Source organism: Crocodylus siamensis, chromosome 6 (genome assembly GCF_052110815.1).
Source record: "Crocodylus siamensis isolate JL-2025a chromosome 6, ASM5211081v1, whole genome shotgun sequence".
NCBI lineage: Eukaryota > Metazoa > Chordata > Crocodylia > Crocodylidae > Crocodylus > Crocodylus siamensis.
Window position 1 is genome coordinate 5367459 of NC_143400.1, and position 20075 is coordinate 5387533.

The 20075-nt window shown below is 44.3% G+C and overlaps 2 protein-coding genes across 2 annotated transcripts; both read right to left on the reverse strand.

Moving 5' to 3' along the window:
- Positions 1 to 372: 372 nt before the first annotated feature.
- On the reverse strand, positions 373 to 7492 carry LOC149860656 (thiol S-methyltransferase TMT1A-like). Its single transcript, XM_090053239.1, is given in 2 exon segments — positions 373 to 1170; positions 4470 to 7492. Coding segments are annotated over 2 exon segments (741 nt in total). The 5' UTR covers positions 4974 to 7492; the 3' UTR covers positions 373 to 933.
- Positions 7493 to 7642: 150 nt separating this feature from the next.
- Positions 7643 to 12604, reverse strand: LOC149860657 (thiol S-methyltransferase TMT1B-like). The gene is made up of 2 exons (XM_090053240.1): positions 11977 to 12604; positions 7643 to 9529 (listed from the first exon to the last, which is right to left on the reverse strand). The coding sequence occupies exons 1-2, from the start codon at positions 12469 to 12471 to the stop codon at positions 9293 to 9295; spliced, it is 732 nt and encodes a 243-aa protein (XP_089909366.1). The 5' UTR covers positions 12472 to 12604; the 3' UTR covers positions 7643 to 9292.
- Positions 12605 to 20075: the final 7471 nt, after the last annotated feature.

Here is a 20075-nt window from a genome sequence, read left to right on the forward strand (position 1 = left end):
CCTGAGAGAGCCCGAAGGCTGATTCTTGCCACGCTCGCAGCTCCCTTCTTGTGGCTAACTCGACTAGCTGGTAAGTGAACATGGCAGAGTGAAGATCCACCATTGGGCTTGTGTGTCCCTGGTTGCTTAAGAAACGATCATGGCTTTTCTTGGATGCTGCCCGTTCTCCTGCAAGCCAGACTCCGTCATGGTAGCACCTGCGGAAGCACCATTCATTCTCGGCTAGTGCCTTTGCTTTTGTAATTCAACCTTCTTCTCCCCAGGTTTAGACAAGACAAGGTAGGAAAGCCAGCGTAGGCACACCTCTGTAAGTGGAGTCTCTGCAATGATGCAACCTTCTTCATAAGAAGTTTAGCAGAGGCAAAGCCTGGTTTCCCAGTATTATTGGTGCATGGTGACTGGATTTAACACCTGTAAAAGTGGGAGTCCCGGTATTTCAGCTGAAAAGCATGTCTGTTTTTTCTTTTGTGACATGTTTATTTCTAGCTTAAGGTGTCTAGATAATGGGAGCATTTCTCATTTCATTTCTGTACGGGGGATTTAAAGTAAGTAGAGTCATGTTTGGATTCAGATCATGAGGTTACTGCATCTCGTGCTGTTTTTTTAAGAGGTGACAGTTGATTACATAAGTAAGCAAAGGAATGACATAAGTAAGCACATATGACTGCCCAGAGGAGTTTTCCATCTATTGATTCCTTTGTGAAATCCTATGAAATATGAACTTCCATTTCTACCCAGGAGAACTTGTACAATCTTTTCTCCAATGCCTGATGAAGGGTGTTTGTGCCTGAAAGCTTGCAATTAAATAAATTTTTTGCAACAATCTCGTTGGTCTAAGAAAAGAGATCATCTCTACTATGAGTCCTGATTGCCAGATTAATTATATGCTTTCCACAGAAGCAAACCAATTCAAATTTTAAACCATACAGAGAATTATTTCACAGCATATCCGATTACATGAGCCTTAAGAGGAGCACACCATAAGGGCACACTTATGTGCCGTAACTTTACTTCTGAAAACTTGGCCTTTTCTATCTCTTTCCACGGCTCTCTCATCAGGCAGCATCCGCTAAACACAAGCTTCCAGGTTGGTTAGAGGACTTGCTGCCAAAAATAGCTCCAGCTTGAATGATCTGCAGCCACGTGCTCTAAGAAGTAGAAAGCGCCACCCTGGGGAGACAAAACAATCGTTAAAATGCTCTTGGGGTATGCAGCATGTAGAACATTTCTTAGTTATCCTAAAAGTCTCTCTTCCCGTTTACTCTGTCCAAACTGAGAACTGACACACCTTTAAAGCTAGTTTTCCTTGCATACTTTTCATTCAGTCTCTCTGTCTTTTTCTCTTTTTCATAGTTCTTTTAAAATCTTTTTCTATTCAGTTGAATGTTAATATGAATATGAAATTACATATTTATACAGATGTTTAAAACCCACATTAATATATATTCTAAAAGCTGCCTGACGCTTTATCTACAGAGATATGCTGTCCACAAAACTCTCGTATTTCCTTTATAGCATTTTAAAATCTTTCCCTGATTAAATTTTAAAATCTTTCCCTGATTAAATTTTATTTTATCCCTTGCACTTAAGGCAAGGGATGTAGTTGTCATGGGTGATTTAAATTACCCAGACATCTGCTGGGAGGAACAGTCAGCCAGGTCGGATTGTTCCAGGAGGTTCCTGGCCAAGATACAGGACCTCCACTTAATTCAGGAGGTGCACAGTCCCACCAGAGGAAATGCCCTGTTGGACCTGGTCCTGGCCACAGGCGATGACCTGGTCAGGGGCCTCCAGGTCCTTCACCACCTGGGTGATAGCGATCATTGCTTGCTGGAATTCACCATCCAGAGCAGGGTGTTGAGGGCCTGCAGCAAGGTGGTAGCCCTATACTTCAAGAGGGCCAACTTCAACGAGTTGAGGAGATTAGTGGGAGAGGCGCTGGGGTTCTCGAGAGCAGGGGAACTCAGTGCCCAAGATGAGTGGTTGTTCCTTAAGGAGACAATACTCAGGGCCCAAGGGGTGACCATCCCAACAAAAAGGAAGGGGGGCAAGAGTGCCCGAAAGCCCCCCGGCTCACCAAGGGTGTACAGGAATGCCTGATTGCCAAAAAGGCGGCGTACAACTGGTGGAAAGGGGGTATTGTCTCCAAAGAGGAGTATACCTCCTCTGCTAGGGCCTGTAGGGGGGCTGTCAGGACTGCTAAGGCGGACATAGAGCTAGGACTTGCGTCCAAAATCAAAGATAATAAAAAATCCTTTTTCAAATATATAGGGAGGATGAAGAAAGTGCCAGGAATTGTGGGGCCCCTGCAAGATCCTGTGGGCAATCTGGTGGTTGCGCCAGAGGAGAAAACAGACCTCTTTAACCAATTCTTCACCTCCATTTTCTTGTGCAGGGACCGGGACTTCCCCACCGTGATGCAAGACAGACTCAAGGGGAATGCCTCCAGGCCTCAGGTTGGGGAGGACCGGGTTAGAGAGTTTCTGGAGGGGCTGGACAGGTTCAAATCAGCGGGTCCAGATGCTCTTCACCCCAGGGTGTTGAGAGAGCTAGCAGGGGTTATTGCAGGGCCCTTGGCACAGCTTTACGAGCGCTCGTGGTGCTTGGGCCAGGTGCCAGATGATTGGAAGATAGCCAACATGGTCCCCATCTTTAAAAAAGGGAGGAGGGGGGACCCAGGCAACTATAGGCCCATCAGTCTTACCTCAATCCTAGGGAAACTCTTTGAAAAGATCATCATGGAGCACATCTGCAATGGGCCGGCCTCAGGGATGATGCTCAAGGGCAACCAGCACGGCTTCATTAGGGGCAGGTCATGTCAGACCAACCTGATTGCCTGTTATGATCAGGTCTCAAAAGCACTGGATGCAGGTGTTGCCGTGGATGTAGTCTTTCTGGACTTCAGCAAGGCCTTTGACACCGTCTCCCACCCCATCCTTATTAAAAAATTGGGCAGCTGTGGTATTGATGCCTACACAGTCAGATGGATCGCAGATTGGCTGAAGGGTCGTACTCAGGGGGGGGTGGTGGACGGGTCATATTTGACCTGGGGAGGAGTGGGCAGTGGAGTCCCTCAGGGCTCGGTCCTTGGGCCCGTGCTGTTCCATTTCTTTATCAGCGATTTGGACAATGGGGTGAAAAGCAACCTGTTTAAATTCACTGATGATACCAAAATTTGGGGTGAGGTGAGCACACTAGTAGAAAGGGAAAGACTGCAGCAAGACCTGGATAGGTTACAGGGGTGGGCTAACAAAAACAGGATGTGTTTCAATACTGACAAATGCAGGGTGCTGCACTTGGGCAGTAGTAACCAGCAGCACATTTATAAGATGGGAAACTCCCTTCTTGAGAGCACGGAGGCAGAAAGGGATCTTGGAGTCATTACTGACTCCAAGATGAAGATGGGCCGACAATGCGAGGTCACGGTTAGCACGGCTAACCGGACCTTGTCGTGCATCCACAGGTGCATCTTGAGCAGGTCCAGGGAGGTGATCCTCCCCCTCTATGCAACACTGGTCAGGCCGCAGCTAGAGTACTGTGTCCAGTTCTGTGTGTCCCACTTCAGGAGGGATGTGGACAACATTGAGAGGGTCCAGAGGAGGGCCACCGTCATGATCCAGGGACAACAGGGCAGACCCTACAATGAGAGACTGCAGGACCTGAACCTGTTCAGCCTTCACAAGAGAAGGCTGAGGGGGGACCTGGTGACAGTCTATAAACTCACTAGGGGGGACCAGAAGGGTTTGGGAGAGATCTTGTTTCCCCGAGCGCCCCCTGGCATAGCAAGGAATAACAGCCACAAGTTGTTGGAGAGTAGGTTTAGATTAGACATCCGTAAAAACTACTTCACAGTCAGGGTGGCTAGGAGCTGGAAGCAGCTTCCAAGGGAAGTGGTGCTGGCTCCTACCCTGGGGGTCTTTAAGAGGAGGCTGATGCCTACCTGGCTGGAATCATTTGAGCCCAGTTTTTTCTCCTGCCCAGGCAGGGGGTCGGACTTGAAGATCTACAAGGTCCCTTCCGACCTGACTTCTATGATTCTATGATTGCCAGTCTTCATTCTGACAAGTAACATTTAAAAAATCCCTTTTGCTGCCCTTTGTTAGCTGATGCAGTATGTTTCACTACTTTCTTTTTTTTTTCCCTAAGGAAAATTACTTAGGAGGGAAGGAAATAATGAAGGGCTTAATTTGCTATAAATGCTGAGTCATAATGGCAGTAGAAGTAAATAGGAATTGAATTCACAAAACACAGTTTGGCCTTGAGAGTCATGAAGCAGATTAACCAGCACGCTCCTACTACTTTGCATCATGTTGAGTTGCATTATAGCTGGAGACTTTGTTTAATTGGCCAGATAAATTGGATCTGTGGTTGCTTTGCATCTTCCTGAGCAGCACAACACCGCTAAAGGAGAATCTACACCAGAGACTGCAGAACAGGTATAAGAAGAAATGTCCCTCCCCAGTACTTACTGGTCTGAGCACTCTCTTAACTTCTTTCAAGACATCCTCTACATTCTGCACAGAGCACAGGACCAAGGTGCAGACCACTACATCCATGGAGCCATCAGCCACCTGGTTCAAGTTCTCCGCTGGAGCCTCCAGGAAGCGCTCAAACTGCAGGTGCTGGTTTTGGTTCATGCTCTTGGAAAGACCACGCTGGAAGTTGCTGTTTGTGTCTGAACAGGTAATTCTACAGCCAGGTGGATAGAATTGGAAGTTGGTGCCGGTGCCGGTCCCAATTTCCAACAGCCTCAGTGCTTCCGAAGAGCCTGTGAACTCCTGCAGGTTGTGAAACAGCTCCCATTTCTGCACTGATATTTTCTGGTTGTAATATTCAGAGAACCTCTCCATGAAAAAGGGAAAGAATACCTTACTACCAAAAGGTTTCCATATGCCCAGGAACGATAGCAGGTATATGGGCAGGGCAAGCAGTTGCACGCAGACACGGAGAAATAGGATTGCTGCTTCTGCCATTCTAAGAGAAGACTTGCGCTGAGCAGAATTTGCTCATTTAAATATAATACCCCTTGAAATGTAGGCAGATTGGATCTGTCTAGCTGCTTTGTTCACTCTTGGAAATGTGTCCTGCTCTTTAGATCAGCCTAGAACGTGTCCAGTAGACTTCTGAAATCTAATTTTAAAGTCCATTCACTGATGATGCCAGGAAAATCAGAGCTCCTGCAAAGCAACCTGCCTAGAGTTCATCTGAAACTTGCCCAAAAAAGGATCAGTTGATCAGTTACCAGTTTCTGATCTGTCTAGGACCTTGAAGCATGGCATTTGTAAAGCAACTGCAATTTTGCTGCCAATCTCCAAGCTAAACATTCAGCAACTTTCAGATTACAATTTTCCTTTCTCTTGTAAAACACCCATATCTGATCAGTGTTGTGGCTTAGATTTTGTGTTTTTACAAATTTCAAACTGCACACCTGCACCCATGATGTCAACAGTGGAAGCTCTAGTTTAGACGAGGCACCAGACAGTTGTCAGTGTTTTAATCAGTCTGTCATTTACACTTGCTTTAAACAAAGTGGTTAAAATGCAAGCAGCTGATCTAGGCTACCGCTGCAACCAATGGAACAATGGTAAGGCACTTGTATTGAAACCTGTACTGAAGACACATGCTTATAGTTAACAAAACTTTTCTCAATACCATAGTAGCCTGTTACATGGAACTGTTGTGTATTTTTTTTGTTAATAAAGGCAAAGCTTGTATTGCCTTTAATTATGGATTTGAACCAAACATCATGGTGGAAAAAGGGGTACAACATTCTTCAGCATAACTATTAAGAGAATGTATGTAACGTAAAAGCCTTTGTATTTAAATTGTTTTATTCTGTTTCTAGAGTTACTTAGCAGCACCATCTCTTACAAACTTAACTGGGAACAGTGGGGTCTTATTCATTGTTTGATCTCAGCGTCAACAACAAAGTCTGGTAAAAGGGCTTTGGGGTAAACACTTCTGCAAATCAAAAGAATATTTTCAGTAAATGTGATATGTAGGTACTTGGGCAGGCAAGGTTCTTTGAGTAGATGTGATATCTTTTATTAGACCAATTGAGTAGTTGGAAAAAAAATATTAGCATGCTCTCAGGTGTAGTCACCCTTTTTCAGGCATGGGGAGTCTCTGCTGTTCTGAGACTCCAATAAATCTGTAAATACTTGTCTTTTGCATTCTCTGTAACACTCTCAGCTTTGTGAAGGTATACAGGCATAACTTGGGTGAGAACCGAAAGGCAGGGAGATAGGTATTTGTTACCATGTTGTATGTAGGAGTGTGAATGCAAGCTAGATATTGTAGTGTTTGTGTTTTTAGTCCCTCATTCTTTAAAATGCCTTTGTTGGGCAGTGCCCTGTGGAAGCCTGTTCAAGATTGCTTTTACAGAATGCGCAACACATGTTTTGTACTCTCTCTTAGACTTGTATGGTTTGATCTTTCTTTTAGTGTGTCTCCACTCCAAAAAATAAATGTCAAAATGCCACTTTGTGCTTTGTTGCTGTTAATTAAGGTAGGACATCTAAATTAGGCCCTGAATTACACCTGTGCAATCCCATTGTCTTCAGATTATACACTCAACTGTAGCTGAGCAACATAAAGGTCATCTGAGTAGGCATAGATTTAAGTGACTGGATTCTGAATGGCTTTGGTTATGGACAAGCTGGAACAAACTTTGTTGTTCATTTTAATCTTAGCTATGCTGACCCTGTAGGACTGAAGTGTATTTTGTCACTTAAACCAGTAGCTCTGATCAGAGTGTGGACCAGTATCACAAAGGCAGTAACTAGTGTTGTTCACATTTGATAACTGCGTGGAAGGGCATTAAGACTTTTGGGGCAAGGAGTATAGTTTAGGGTATGATTTTTTTTCAAACGAGCCTTGTTACAGATTTGGTAGTATGGTAGTAGGAGCCAATTCCCTCTGCTCTCTTAACAGGGAATTTTGCCATCTCCCCAAAACAGTGGGAAGTGACAAGCCGGGTCTTGTCCAGAATGTAGTCTGTACATTTTGTAGCATTAGCTCAGCAAAGTCTCTGTGAAGGGAAATTTGGCCTCTAATCTGAAAGAACAGCTGCCTTGCTGTAGCCACTAGGCTATCACAAACAGCACTCTTAGTGTTCTGTTCCCAGATCTCCTGCTGTCTCACTCTTTCTGAGTGAGGCACTTATCTGTCCCTTCTGTTTCTCATGTGTAAACAGTGATCTTGCCAATATCTTTACAAGAACCTCTTTGAAGTCTAAGGACTTGATATTTGCAAAATACTGTGAGAGCCGGAGTTGAAAAGCACTATAAAATACAAATGAATAGACTGGTATTGTCCTTCTCACCTACAACTCTGGTGTAAGCTTGATTTACATTCAATCAGCGTGTTAAATATAAGCGTGCAGTTTTGTTCCTGTGGTTACCTGCCTGTGCCTCCATTAAGTGTAATCGTTTGTTTCAATATTGATCACTAGAGAGAGGCTTCGAGAACCAAATTCGGAGCTGATTAAATTCAAATGGAATTGCATTTGCGTTCACAATGCTGGAATTAGGCACTCCATTAATCTGTGTAAAAAAAACATTGTAAAAGGACTATCTTGTTACAAAAACAAGAGAGTTACTCCCTCTAGTGGTAACAGAGAAAAAATATACTCAAGGATTAATTGAGAGCTTTCCTACTTTGTTAGCAACCTTTATTAGCATAGGAATACCACAGGAGAGAAACATTCAAAGAGATGTTTCATCAGAAATACTTTTCACTGCAGGCCAAGTGGGTATACTGGTTCTGAGTCTAAAGGGATAATGGTGCTTTTTAAATTTCACACACACCTCACTTTATTCTTCCTGACCGGAGTTAAATACAAGCAGGAAACAAAATGGAGGAATTGGCTCCTATTAAACTTTACAATACCACTTTTCACCATTTAAACTTGTAATTAGTTATCATTACTGTTTAACTTGACCAAAAGTGTTCAAGCTCACTCAGCAGCAGGACCACCTGGTTTTGCATGTGTCCCTAACCCTGTTTTATCCTCTACCCAACAGCTGCTGTCTTGACCATTTCTCTCTGGATGTTACTTATTTACCCTACTTTCATCAGTTGTCCCTTGTACCTGTCCTCACCCCATTTACAGTGAATCCTCTTCTTTCACCTCCCAACTGTCAGCATTTACCAGTAAAGATTTTAGATTGGAAGCTTTAAAAGTACGCAGAAAGTATTCACTTATTTCTGTGCCATAGGATGTTGGCTCCGTAGGGCCTTGTTGCATGGTGATTTTGGGCAACTCTTGGAACTCTTAAAACCTGGATTGTCTGCACATTAATATCTGAAGCTAGCTTTAAGCACTTTCTCTCATCTGTGCTATCAAGCTAGTGTTAGTGTAAACACCCCACCCTCTTCCACTGTCCCAGATTGGGCCCACTGCCCCCACCCTCCCCAGCACCCCAGAGGCAACTGGGTAGGCAGGTTAACCCTTCCCTGCCTGCTTCTCTGGGACAGACAGCAGGGGCAGCCACAAATAAGTGTGGGGAAAGAGGTAGAGGAGGGCCCTGGAGGGGGGTGGGGATCCTGGGGGGGCAGGGTCAAGCCTGGAATGGGAGGGGATGAGATTCTTACCTTTCAGTCCTCCAGGCTGCTGCTGGCCTGAAGTGTGACTGCTTCAAACTGAAGCTACCAGTAACCACTAACATGGATCAACGTTTGTGCAGCTCACAGTGTAAACTGAGACAAGGCTTTATTGCTGATTCTGTGGTGGAGAACTGGACTTCTGAGGGACGCTTGTAGGTTTTAGCTCTGTATTGGCTGGGGATGGTCCTGTAAAGGGGCTAATTGCACCCTAACATGCCCTATAGCAACCGTTACTGGGAATGTGATGTATAAAAATGGAGTAATAATCAGATATGAGAAGGCATGCCAGCTTGCCTGCACTTGTTTGAGGGAAGATACCTTCTCTTGTCCATATCTCTTTAATCCCACTGTGTATCTCCCTGCAGGACAAAGCTTCCTTCCTAATTTTCAGTGAAATTTCATTTTTGTTTTTTTGCTTCAGGCCGCTTGTCCTCAGCATGACAACCCTGGCTAAGAACTCTGGCTGACAGATGAAAGACCATGATCCCCAGTTAAGGCAGCTGCACATGCTCAGTAAGTTTCCCTCTGTTATTTTCACAAGCCCAGCAGGGCAATTCGAATGGGCAGATAGTTGCTATATAGGAGATTCTATGTGAAGAGGCCACAATCATGGAGAACTGAAAGAAAGCACAGAGACTATTCAGCACTGAAGTGGGATCTGTTGTCGCACAGCGTATGAAGGTAATTATTTCACAGCACGTCCAGTGATATGAGGCAGAACAGAGCTCCATTTCATTGGGCCATTTATGTAGCACAGCTCCAGTTGAGAGAACTTTGCTTTCTCCAGGTCTTTCCAGGTCTCTCTGGTCAGGCAGCATCCATCTCCCAAATATCTCCAGGTTGGCTCACATATCTGTTGCCAAAAGTAGCCCCAGCTGGAAGGATGATCAGCCACATGCTCCAAAAAATAGAAAGCACCACCCTAGGAATAATGCAGTTAAAATGTTTCTGGGATGAAGAAGGGCTTTTAAAATCAGTTTCACAGAATCATAGGAAATTAGGGTTGGGAGGGACTTCAGGACTTCAGGATGTCATTTACTCCAGCCCCCCGCTCAAAGCAGGACCATTCCCAAGTATATCATCCCAGCCAACGCTTTGTTTACCTAGGTCTTTAAAAAGTTTGTGGATTTCATTTGCTAAACTTCATCAGCAAGCATGCCTCCACCTGCACTCTGGGTTCCCTTATGTCTCCAGGAACTGCCTCCCATGATCAAATGGATTTTTGCTTGGAGAGCTGTCAGCATTCCCTTGCATGCTTTCTGCCTGATTTCACCCATAAGATTAAAAATGTTATCACTGTAATGTTATATGGGGTGGAGGGGCATGCGGTGGTGGCATTTCAGTCTTGTACTCAAAGAAAAAAAGGAGGGGAGGGGTCTTGTGGTTGGGAATCATGGGTTCTTGGCCCTGTCTAGCCACTGTTGCCTTATGTGCCCTCACACAAATCACTTAACATTCCCACAATTTCTGTTTCCCTCCCTGAGGGTGCAGATGGTGAAAACATGTATTCTAACTTCCATGGGGGGTAATCTTGCTTTATTAATATTTATAAAGCACAATGAAGTAGATCCCAAAATATGAGGACTGGGTGTCCACAGACAACAGAAATAGCTTATTACTGTTAATGATTTGCAACATGTAGTAGAGTTCACTTAAATGGCAGCCTTGTGAACTGCCTGGATATTTAACTGGGTCAATTATTACAGGGCAGATCGGGTGCAATATATTTTGATGATTAGAAACAATGGACAAATGGCAGAAGAGGTAGTACCACCAAGTTTCTTCATAATATTTTAGTAAGGCTGTGAAGTCAAAAGAGTGGTGACACCAACAGTCGTGCTATAAAAAGAGTGAGATGGAGTCTCAGGGAAAATAGAAACTGAAAATAAAACAGGTTTATATAAATCAATCCCTTTTTGTTCAGGAGAATTCACATCTGCCTTCTATGAACTGCTCTCCTTTCAACAAATATCTGTCTCAATCATTTTGAGATGCATGAGGGACCTGCCCCGGATACTTTGCAGTCTCATGATTTTTAGGGATTCTTCAGAATTTGATTCTAAATCTTGGCAGACAATCTGGGGTAAATGTGACAGCTTTTATTAGACCACCTAATAGTTGGAAAATTGTTCTTTGCAAGCTTTCGGGCACAAGAACCCTTCTTCAGGCGCAGAGAGAGTCTGCTGGTGTTTGTGTAGTCTCTTGGGTGGAAGAGGGGTGCTTGTGCCTGAAAGCTTGCAAAGAACATTTTTTTCCAACTATTTAGTTGGTCTAATAAAACATATCACATTTATCCAAAGAAGCTTTTCTGCCTGTGTCCTTAGACCAGTGGCTATAACCAACACCTCTAATTATGACTTTTGTGCATTTTTGCCAGAATCGCCACCAAAATGCAGGAGTACAAGAAACTCCATACTGCTGACTAAACCATAGACTTGTATTGAGAACACTTGGGCAAGGAGCCAGAACAGTTATCCACTTTGACCTGAACAAGTGGGCTTTATGTAAAAAGGCCATTGGGTGAGACCAGAGTTCTGTCAATCGTGGTGTATGAGGTGTCGGAATTCAGCTATCAGAAGTAAAAGGGTAAGGGCATGTATTGAATTTGTTTTCATCCAACACTGTGAAACATAGCTCAGTCTAGTACAGTTTTAGCCTCAGTGGCTGTACAAACTACTGCACAACACTAAGGTAGTTTTCATCTTCATGAGAGTCTTGTCATTTCATCTCCCCATTGGGGAGATGTTCATTTTATGACTAGATTTAGCTCTGTTTTGCAGTATAGTTTTAGATTCTTGCACTGTAAGGCATACTTTTGTCAAGTTAAGAAATAATCCCAAATTAAGGATACACTTTTCAAAAGCTTATAAGTGACGTAAGTGGAGAAGTTCTGCTTTCCCACAGTCTTTTAGGTGCTTAGAAGCCCAAAATTTTACAGATGCTTGGGTCTCAGAAGGAGGTGCTTCATAAACATCTTGTAGCGTGGCTATTTTTAATTTTCAATTATGTAACGTAATGCTTTTATGATGTGATTTAAAAAAAAATTTTAAAGGAAGGTTTGCTTGTTTGAATAAAACTCACTCCTTGCTGCTGAGGTTTGCAGACCAGATATTGCAGTGCTCAGTTAGTTAGTGCACATAAACCAGTATTAAAATTGCGTAAGTGAAGCAGAGAAACCTGTTTTCATTATCCTTGTTGAAAGGGAAGAACATAGATAGCATTAGTGCCGAACTGATTTTTAGATTCAGCTTTACCCTGTGACTACCGGTGCATAGAGTCTAAACACAAGCTGGTGCTCGTATGGCATAGTTTGGCCTATAAGGAAGCAAAACAATCTCCCTATATTGCACTGCAGTGTAGTATACTCACCGGCCTGAGCACTCGCAGGACTTCACTCAGGACTTTCTCAGTGCTGCTCACTGAACACAGCACCAGGGTGCAAACCACTGCATCCATGGAGCCGTCAGCCACGGAATGCAGGTTCTCGCCAGAAGCCACCACAAAGCGCTCAAACCGGAGGTGCTGGTTTTGAGCCATACTCTTCAACAGGAACTTCTTGAAGTTGGGATTGGGGTCAGTACAAGTCACACGGCAGCCAGGTGGGAAGAACTGAAAGTTGGCACCTGAGCCCGTGCCAATCTCCAGCAGGTTGAGCTCCCCTGAGGAGCCTGAAAACTCCTTCAGGCTGCTGAAGAGCTCCTGCTTCTTCTCAAACATCTTGAGGTTGTAAATGTTAGCAATCCTGGCCATGGCATATGGGAAGACCTTTTTACAGAAGGGCTCCCATAAGCCCAGGTAAGCCAGCAGGTAGACAGGCAGTGCAAGGAGTTGGACACATCTTTGGAGGAGAGGTATCAGCACCATCAGTGCAAATGGAAGAAAGTAGGATCCTCTGTATGCTGGCTGTAAACAGGACACTCCAAGCTTAAGGTTGCACTTAAATTCACTGCTGAGGATATGGCTTCCTCTGAACCGGTTGTGCCCGGTTTCCTGAGCTGGCGGCTTTCCCTTCTCTTTCTTAAAGTGATACAGCCCAATACAGCGAGAAATACAAGCAGCGCAGCTGAAAGGGAGGCAAAGAGAAAGTGAGTTGTTTGCTCAGTACTGCTCTCTGGCTGGACATGGCAAAGCTCCTGTGCGTGTGATTAAGTTTGTACTGTTCCATGGAAAGCCCCAGTACATGATGCATTAGCACATGTCTAAATGCTGACGTGGACTAGGCCAGAGCACCCTGGTAGAATGGAGCCCACCATCTGTAAAATGCCACAGTGTTCGATGTCAAACAGAGGTCTGCTTGTTGGGGTGTTATATTACTGTAGCGCTCCCTGTTTTTCAAGTTCTCTTGTTACTTGACTGAGGGGCATACCTGGACGGATTCTACCCTGCTCTAGACTGCCATGGTTTAGGCAGGCCCAAGTCTGGATGCTCCAAATCTGGAAATGCTGCAGTAAGGATGCTTCAGAGGATTTTCCCTCTACCACCCTCAAGCGCACAAGAGACAGCTCTTGTGAATGGACACTGGCATCACTGTAGCTGGGTGTTATACTCACTGTGTGGATGGCTCTGGTTTAACAGATTATCCCAGAGTCGCACCATATGTCAGCAGCAGGTCAAGCCATCTATCTTGATTGCATAACTGATTCCATTGAATTCTCTTTCACTTCATTGATTACAATAATATGCAGCTTTGTTTGGTGTGCCTGTAGATAGGGTTCCCTATCGCATTTCTCAGTGCCCTTTATTTAATCTTGTTGCTCAATTAGGTATTTTCCAGGTTGCCTTCATAACACAGTGACTTTCTTTGTTTCTGTTTTGTGTGTTTAGAAACTTAAAACTGCCCCATAATATCAGGCATTTGGCCAGGACAGTTCAGCTGCTAAGTGTCTTGTACCTAATGTAACAGAACATGAAGAAAATGCCTTCCTTCTTTCTATAATGAATTTTTTTCTTTTTTACCTCAATTGGCAGTACAGTTAAGAGTTTTTGGTGCTTCTAAGCTTTTAGAAAATGTAACATTGTCTTATTTATTAGTCATGGTCAAGCCCTTTTTTGTGTATGGCAGCACTGAATCTTGCTCTTAATAGTCTCCTTCTCCCTTTCATTTTTCTTCCCCTCCTTTTGTTGAACCATTGACATTGTTAAGACTTTCAGAACCCAAAAGTTGAACATCTGAGTTTTCACTGAGGGAAGAAATCAGTATCCAGTATCTGTAGGATTAATGTGGGAGTGAAAGAAAGGTGTCTACCTTTCCAAGAACACAGTCATCCCTTAACAAATAATAGAGAGAAATTTGGAAGTGAAACATGTTGAAGTTCTCCCATAAATCAGACTCTGAACAGTAAAGATTAAATGGTTAAATACAGAATTAAACAAGTCTTAAGTTTGTTCATCTGGGAATATAAATGAAAGGGAACACTGGTCGATAATTTAGGCAAATACACCCTCTAGTGGAAAATGGATCAAAAAACAGGTATGATGCAGCAGCCCTGATTTATTTCCCCAATTTTATTACCACCTTCTGTATTTCCTCAGGACATAAAATGTACCCAAAGGAAAATAAAGCAAAACAGGGAAAATTACATAATCCACTCTTGATCCTGATTTAAATTTTTCTAGTCTAGAAAAGTTACAATGCATGAGAGCAATGTACACTGATATGTCATGTCTTCTACATTTTTCAGTTAGCTCAAAAAGTTACATAACTCCGCTTGTGTAGGTGATTTAGAGTTTTGTGGTGATTGCAAAGAAGCAAAAGTACCTACCTTATTCATCTTGTATTTGAATAAATCAAATTAAGCATAGATTTGAAAACCCTTAGGCAAGACTTTGATATCTTTTTCTTCCCCTTGAGGTAATAGTTTCCTCTTTGAGTAGAATTATAGTCATGAAATGAAAACACAAGTCAGAGGAGCAGAAGATATGGCTATAATCATCTAAGCTCTGGATCACTTTGTTTGACATAATAATAGAGGCTTACATTTTTAAAAGCGACTAGTGATGTGGGTTGTATTTACTTGTAGTAATGATGAGGTGATGTGGAGGAGTTTGCTCAGTTGTTGTCAAGATTATACCTATTCTGTGGACAAATGGAGGACTTGCATTTTGGAAGTGTGTGGAGGCCCTGCTGAGATTGGTGCCCCATTGTGCTCTGTGCTGTACAAACATATAATAAGAGGCAGTACCTCCTCCACTGATTTGTAATCAAATAGCAAAGACAGAGGGTGTGACAGAAAGGATGCCACGTCTAACCACGCCTAGATGTGTGTAACTGAGACGCAGAACAGAAGTGGTTGCTCAAATTTACAAGTTTATTATTGAGCCAGAAGTGTTTATTTTTGAGCTAGAAATGGACACGGATCTTCCAAATCCTAGTCCAGTGCACTTACCAGAAGGTCCTTCTCACTGGATACTCTCAAATAATGTGATTTTTGTTTTAGGGAGCACTAAACTGAGATATAAACACACCCATTCAGCAACCACTAACTTCCAAGCCAGAAGTGGTATAGCTGGCTTAGGGCAGTGCTGTGCATACACCAGTAAGCTCTCCTGAGAGGTAGAGCTTTTTGGCCAGTGCCACCTCTTTTGGTTCAGGCGGCAGAGCATGTGTGGTAGATGTTGCATATTTCAGCACAATGCTCAGTGGAACTGGTTGGGTATAGTATAGTCTTGCCCTAAATGTATCAATTATACATGCAGAGGTGAGTGAATGTTGCAGAAAGTCCCATGCACAGTCATTTGAGGGCTTCCCCCCCCTAATTAGTTTACTTCAGCCCACAGCTAATTTTTTTATTTGATTTCTTTTTTTTTTTTGGCAATTGTTAACAAGGGATTTTTAGTCATATGAATGCTTGTGGGAACCAACTGCGTGTGATCTCTGTAATTCATACAGTACTATAGGCAGTTTAGAAGCTCTGTAGACAAATAAAAATGTTCTAGCCCCAAGGAGCTTATAAATTAAGTCAGACTTAATTTACAGGAGGACAGTGCACAAAAGGTACAGCACAGGGAAAGGAGGGTTGATCAGGAGAGGTGCTTGTTGAGGATATTACTTATATTTGTACTACGCAGCTGTGTGTTCCTTAAAGGGACAATGCATTGTCAGCTAGTTATTACACCAGATCAATAGTTACAGCATTAGCTTTGTTCTGTTCTCTAAGTGATTTTACCAGGAAAGCATTGGGTTTTTTCTCCACCTCTACAATTATAGGCAACCCAAAGTATACCTGGAGCCACTTTTGAAGCTGACAAGTGTTTCTGAAGCTACTAGCCATTTTGGGAGCCCTATTTGAGCTGGGCAGAATGGTGAATTATTTGTATCGTATCATATTCCATACTGTGAGGACCCATGGGTTTCACTGTAAAAGAGCTTTCACCATAGGTGCCCTAACTCTGCTTTCTCCAGGTCTCTCTGGTCAAGTAGCATCTGTCTCCAGATATCCTCATCAGAAGGATGAGATTTATGCCAAAGTTGCTGAGCCACTAGAGTCTGAAACCACAAATTGCAAGCAGAGATTTTCACCTTGAGAAATAACAAGGGTCCTTACTATACTGATCCTCTGTCTTGGCTCACTTCTGCATTGGTGCTGTTACCACACTGTGCATCCTGTGGCTATCAGAAAGTTTCCACAATTCCTTCAGTACAGCACAGGGAAGTACTGCAGAGTTGGAGGGGGAAGGCTATGGAGGGAGCTAGAGACTGTGGGGAAGCTGTAGCTGCAGGCCATAGAGAGGTCTGGAGAGCCTGAAAACTGAGCCAAACAGCACCATCCTGTGGCAGGAATGCCTGAGGCAATCCATAGGCAGATGGACTGTGCAGAGGGATTACAGTGGAAAGGAACCCCTTTTGGTTTGGGACCATCTTAAAATCTGCAGTGCTCTGATCCAGGGTTTGGGGTTCAATAACCATTTGCTTGTTTGTTTTGTTTTGCTTTGTTTTCAGTTAATGTGTAGCATTGAATATTTTTGTCCTTGGGCATCTACAGACCACATCTGCCCTTATTTTACAGCCTCACAGAAGTCAGCAGCATAAGATGAGGGCAGATTTAGTTCCTGTGTCATTTTAAAAGGAAGGTAAATGAGTTCTCAAGTGTAATACTCAGTGTCCTGTTGCCTTGTCTGCTCAGCACTCAGCTCCCACAGTTTCTAAAGCTGCGCTCAGAGGACAAGGATTCAGAATTCTCAGGAAAGGGCACTTCGGCAAGGTACATGTTTTTAAAAATAGTTACCTGGTACAGTATTTCAGGTTGTTGTCTCAGCAGATGCTTTCCACAGATATAGTCATGTTGTCAGAAATCTACATACCAGTCAAAAATAATTCCAAGGTTTAATTCTAGCAGTCCAGATTATAGGAGTAAAAAGTGTTTAATTCCTCTTAATGAAAATGGGTAACTTGGATCAGTTGTTATTACTTATCAGATGGGGAAACACAGTTCTGCATTCCTGTAAGGTGCTGATGAGTGCCTGTAGAGTCTTAAACTAGCAAACAGTCCCTTTGGAAAAAATTCTGGGGTTAGATTTCAAAGTGTTGAGCACCTTGCAACTCTGTCAGGTGTAAGTTTAAAAGCTCCATTGTTTTTAGTTGGACCTGCCAGGTGCTGATCTCGTGGGTTCCCAGTTTCTTTGAGATTCTGAACTCTGTGAGGATGACAGATTTATTTTCTTGCAAGTAATAAATCAAATTTAACTTACTGTTCAGTGAAGACAAGCCCTGAAATCTGCAATCAGACCCATGCATAACTTCTAAGTGTAAATCCTAGTGGAGCCACAGGGGGTGTGTATACGTACACATACTTACACACACACGTGTGTGTGTGTATATGTATGTATGTGTGTGTGTGTGTGTGTGTGTGTATATATATATAATATAAAATTATTGTGATGTGGCTAGGTGAAGTCAACTTGTGTCAACAAGGGGCATAGTTTTAACCCTTCTTGGCAACATTGCAGTGAAAACTACCTGGTTCTTGTGGCCACTAGGATTTTATGGCAAGATAACAATATGCATGAACAGTACCCCTTTTTTGACAAAAAGGACACAGCTTCATGACTTTATCAGAACTTTTGAATTTAGGTTCTCGACAAAAAGTTCATAGGACTCTGATAACCTCAGTTCTGTTCCCTGCTCTATCACTGGTCTGTTACTGTTGGTTGTAATATAACTACCTGAATGGAACGGTTAAAACAGTGAGATCCTTTGGACTCTGGAAGAAGGAACTGTACTTTGTTCAGTATCTGAAAACAACTGGGTCTCCTGCTGTAGTGTGTGAAAGCTCCCTTGGAATCAGTTTAACCTGCATGGCATGATCTATTCAGTCAGGCATTCATCTCTGTGTGCATGCAGCTTTGAGCCTTTTGAGCCAATACTGGTATGGAGAGTCAGTTTAGTTTAATGGAAGAGTCTTTTTAATGTAGCTCAACTTTTTGTGCCTACTCTCAGAGCTTGTTGGATCTGTGTATTTAAAAAAATAGTCCTAGTCACACCAAGACAAAGTATTGTCTGTGCAGCTGCTCACTGGCAAACAAGTCCTGCTTTGGATTGTTTATCTTGACTGTAGATCTCAACTTTTCCATACTGTCATTCCCTAGTACAACCAAAAAAGCCTTCATGATAGGCTTTTAGTCCTACACAGCTGTTAGTCCTACATAGCTGTAAAGAAAGAAAGAATGGTTGCTAGTGAGAATATATGTTATTTATTTTAATTTTATGATTAAACAGGACTTTTTGTCTATCTCTAATATTGGTCCTGTGAACACAACAGTCCTCAGTTCTGTTCCCAGTTCAGCCAATAGATGATCCATTACAAAAATTTGACAGGGGGTTTCTCGCTCTCACCCATTTCTCCATCTGTAAAAAGGGATAACAACACTGACTAATTTCTGTGGATCACTTTTTAACACTTTTTTGCACGTATCCTTCTTCTTATTTTATTATTTGTAACAGCTTAAAATTTTGATGCACTCAGGGCCATCTCTGGCAGGGGGAGGGGCCAATTGGGGCCACTACCCCGGGCCCCACACTTTGGGGGGCCCCACGGAGCCGGGCCAGCTTTGTGTCTGGCCATTTGCCCCTCCGCCCACCACCCCATCCAGGACCCGCACAGGCTGATTTGCCCTGAGCCCCACACCCTGCCACACTCATCTCTGGATGCACTTCAACAGTATACTGCCTTGGGTATCACATTAGGAGACTTTTTTTTTTAAAGGTTCTTGACCCCTATTACAAAGCATTGCATAACCTCTGAATAGTTAAGTACTTTTAAACCACTGATATTTACCATAAGCTTTGCTGAGGTAAGCTAATTATTGTGCTAGCTATACCATTGTTCTAGACCAGGGGTTGTCATTTGGGGGTATGCATACCCTCAGGGGTACTTAGAAAGGCCGTACAGGGTATGCGTGGGCAGGCAGATGGGCAGGGACAGAATTTGCCCTGGGGCACAGTAGCGTCATCTCTCCCAGCATGTTCACCTCTTACCTGGGGGAGGAGGAGGGGCGTGCCGGGCACCACCGGCCCCACATGGCACATCACAGTGCCTCCCTCTCTTTTACTGCAGTTCACTCTTCTCAGCCAATAGCCAGTGGTGTGTCACAGTGTCAGTGGTGGATGCCCCATTTGGCCTCCCCACCCAGCACTGTCACTACACGGATCCCGGGAGGGCATGGGAGGTGTGCACACCTGGATCTGTGTGTGGGGCAGGGTGGAATAGGCTGTGGGTGGGGCTGCACTGAGCTGTTCCCGGCAGGGGTGCTGAGCTGCACTGCTGTCAGGGTGGCAGTACTGGGAGGGGGGTTGGAGAGGTTATGGTGAATTCTGGAGTGGCTGCAGCCCCTCCTGTAACCCCCTGCTAGCACCGCCCCCTGTCCCAAGCGCAGCCTGGCCCATCCCTTCCCTGGGAAGAACCTGGTGCTGCCCCAACCCCAGCCCACCCCGCATGCAGATCCAGGGGTATGTGCCCCCCCCATGTGTTCCCAGAGTGTGCGTGGCTCAGTTCTGGGCTCCACCTGGCTGTGCAGCACCTGCCCCTGCCCCACTCCCTCCCTTGGCACTGGGGCCTACAGGAGCGGGGCTATTGTGGGGGCGGGGGCTGCAGCCACTCCAGAATTCACCATAGCGAGTACTCCCTCCCAGTACTGCCGCCACTCACCTGAGTGCAGCCCGGCCAAGTCCCTGCCAGGAAGAGGCTGGTGCCACCCTGGCTGCAGGCTGCAGCCACCTCGCCCCCTGCAGATCTGGGACACATGCCCCCCATGCCCTCCTGTGGGTGCTTGTAGTGTCGGGAGCCACCCCTCCCCTCCCTGAGCCCACTGGATGAGCCACTCACAGCTCCATCCCGCACCCCACCCCACCCCCGGCTGTGCAGTGCCTGCCCTACCTCCACTCCCTCCCGTAGTGCGGGGGCCTCAGTCTGCTCCCCTCTTAAAAACAATAAAAAAATATGAGGGGGTACAGGAGCTAAAACTTTGCGTCA

Excerpts from the sequence above, each read along its gene's own strand:
- LOC149860657 (XM_090053240.1), bottom strand. The coding sequence starts at position 12,471 with ATGGTGCTGATACCTCTCCTCCAAAGATGTGTCCAACTCCTTGCACTG. Across the intron at positions 9,530-11,976 it reads TCCTGCGAGTGCTCAGGCCG|GGTGGTGCTTTCTATTTTTT; the intron begins GTGAGTATACTA and ends CATTATTCCTAG.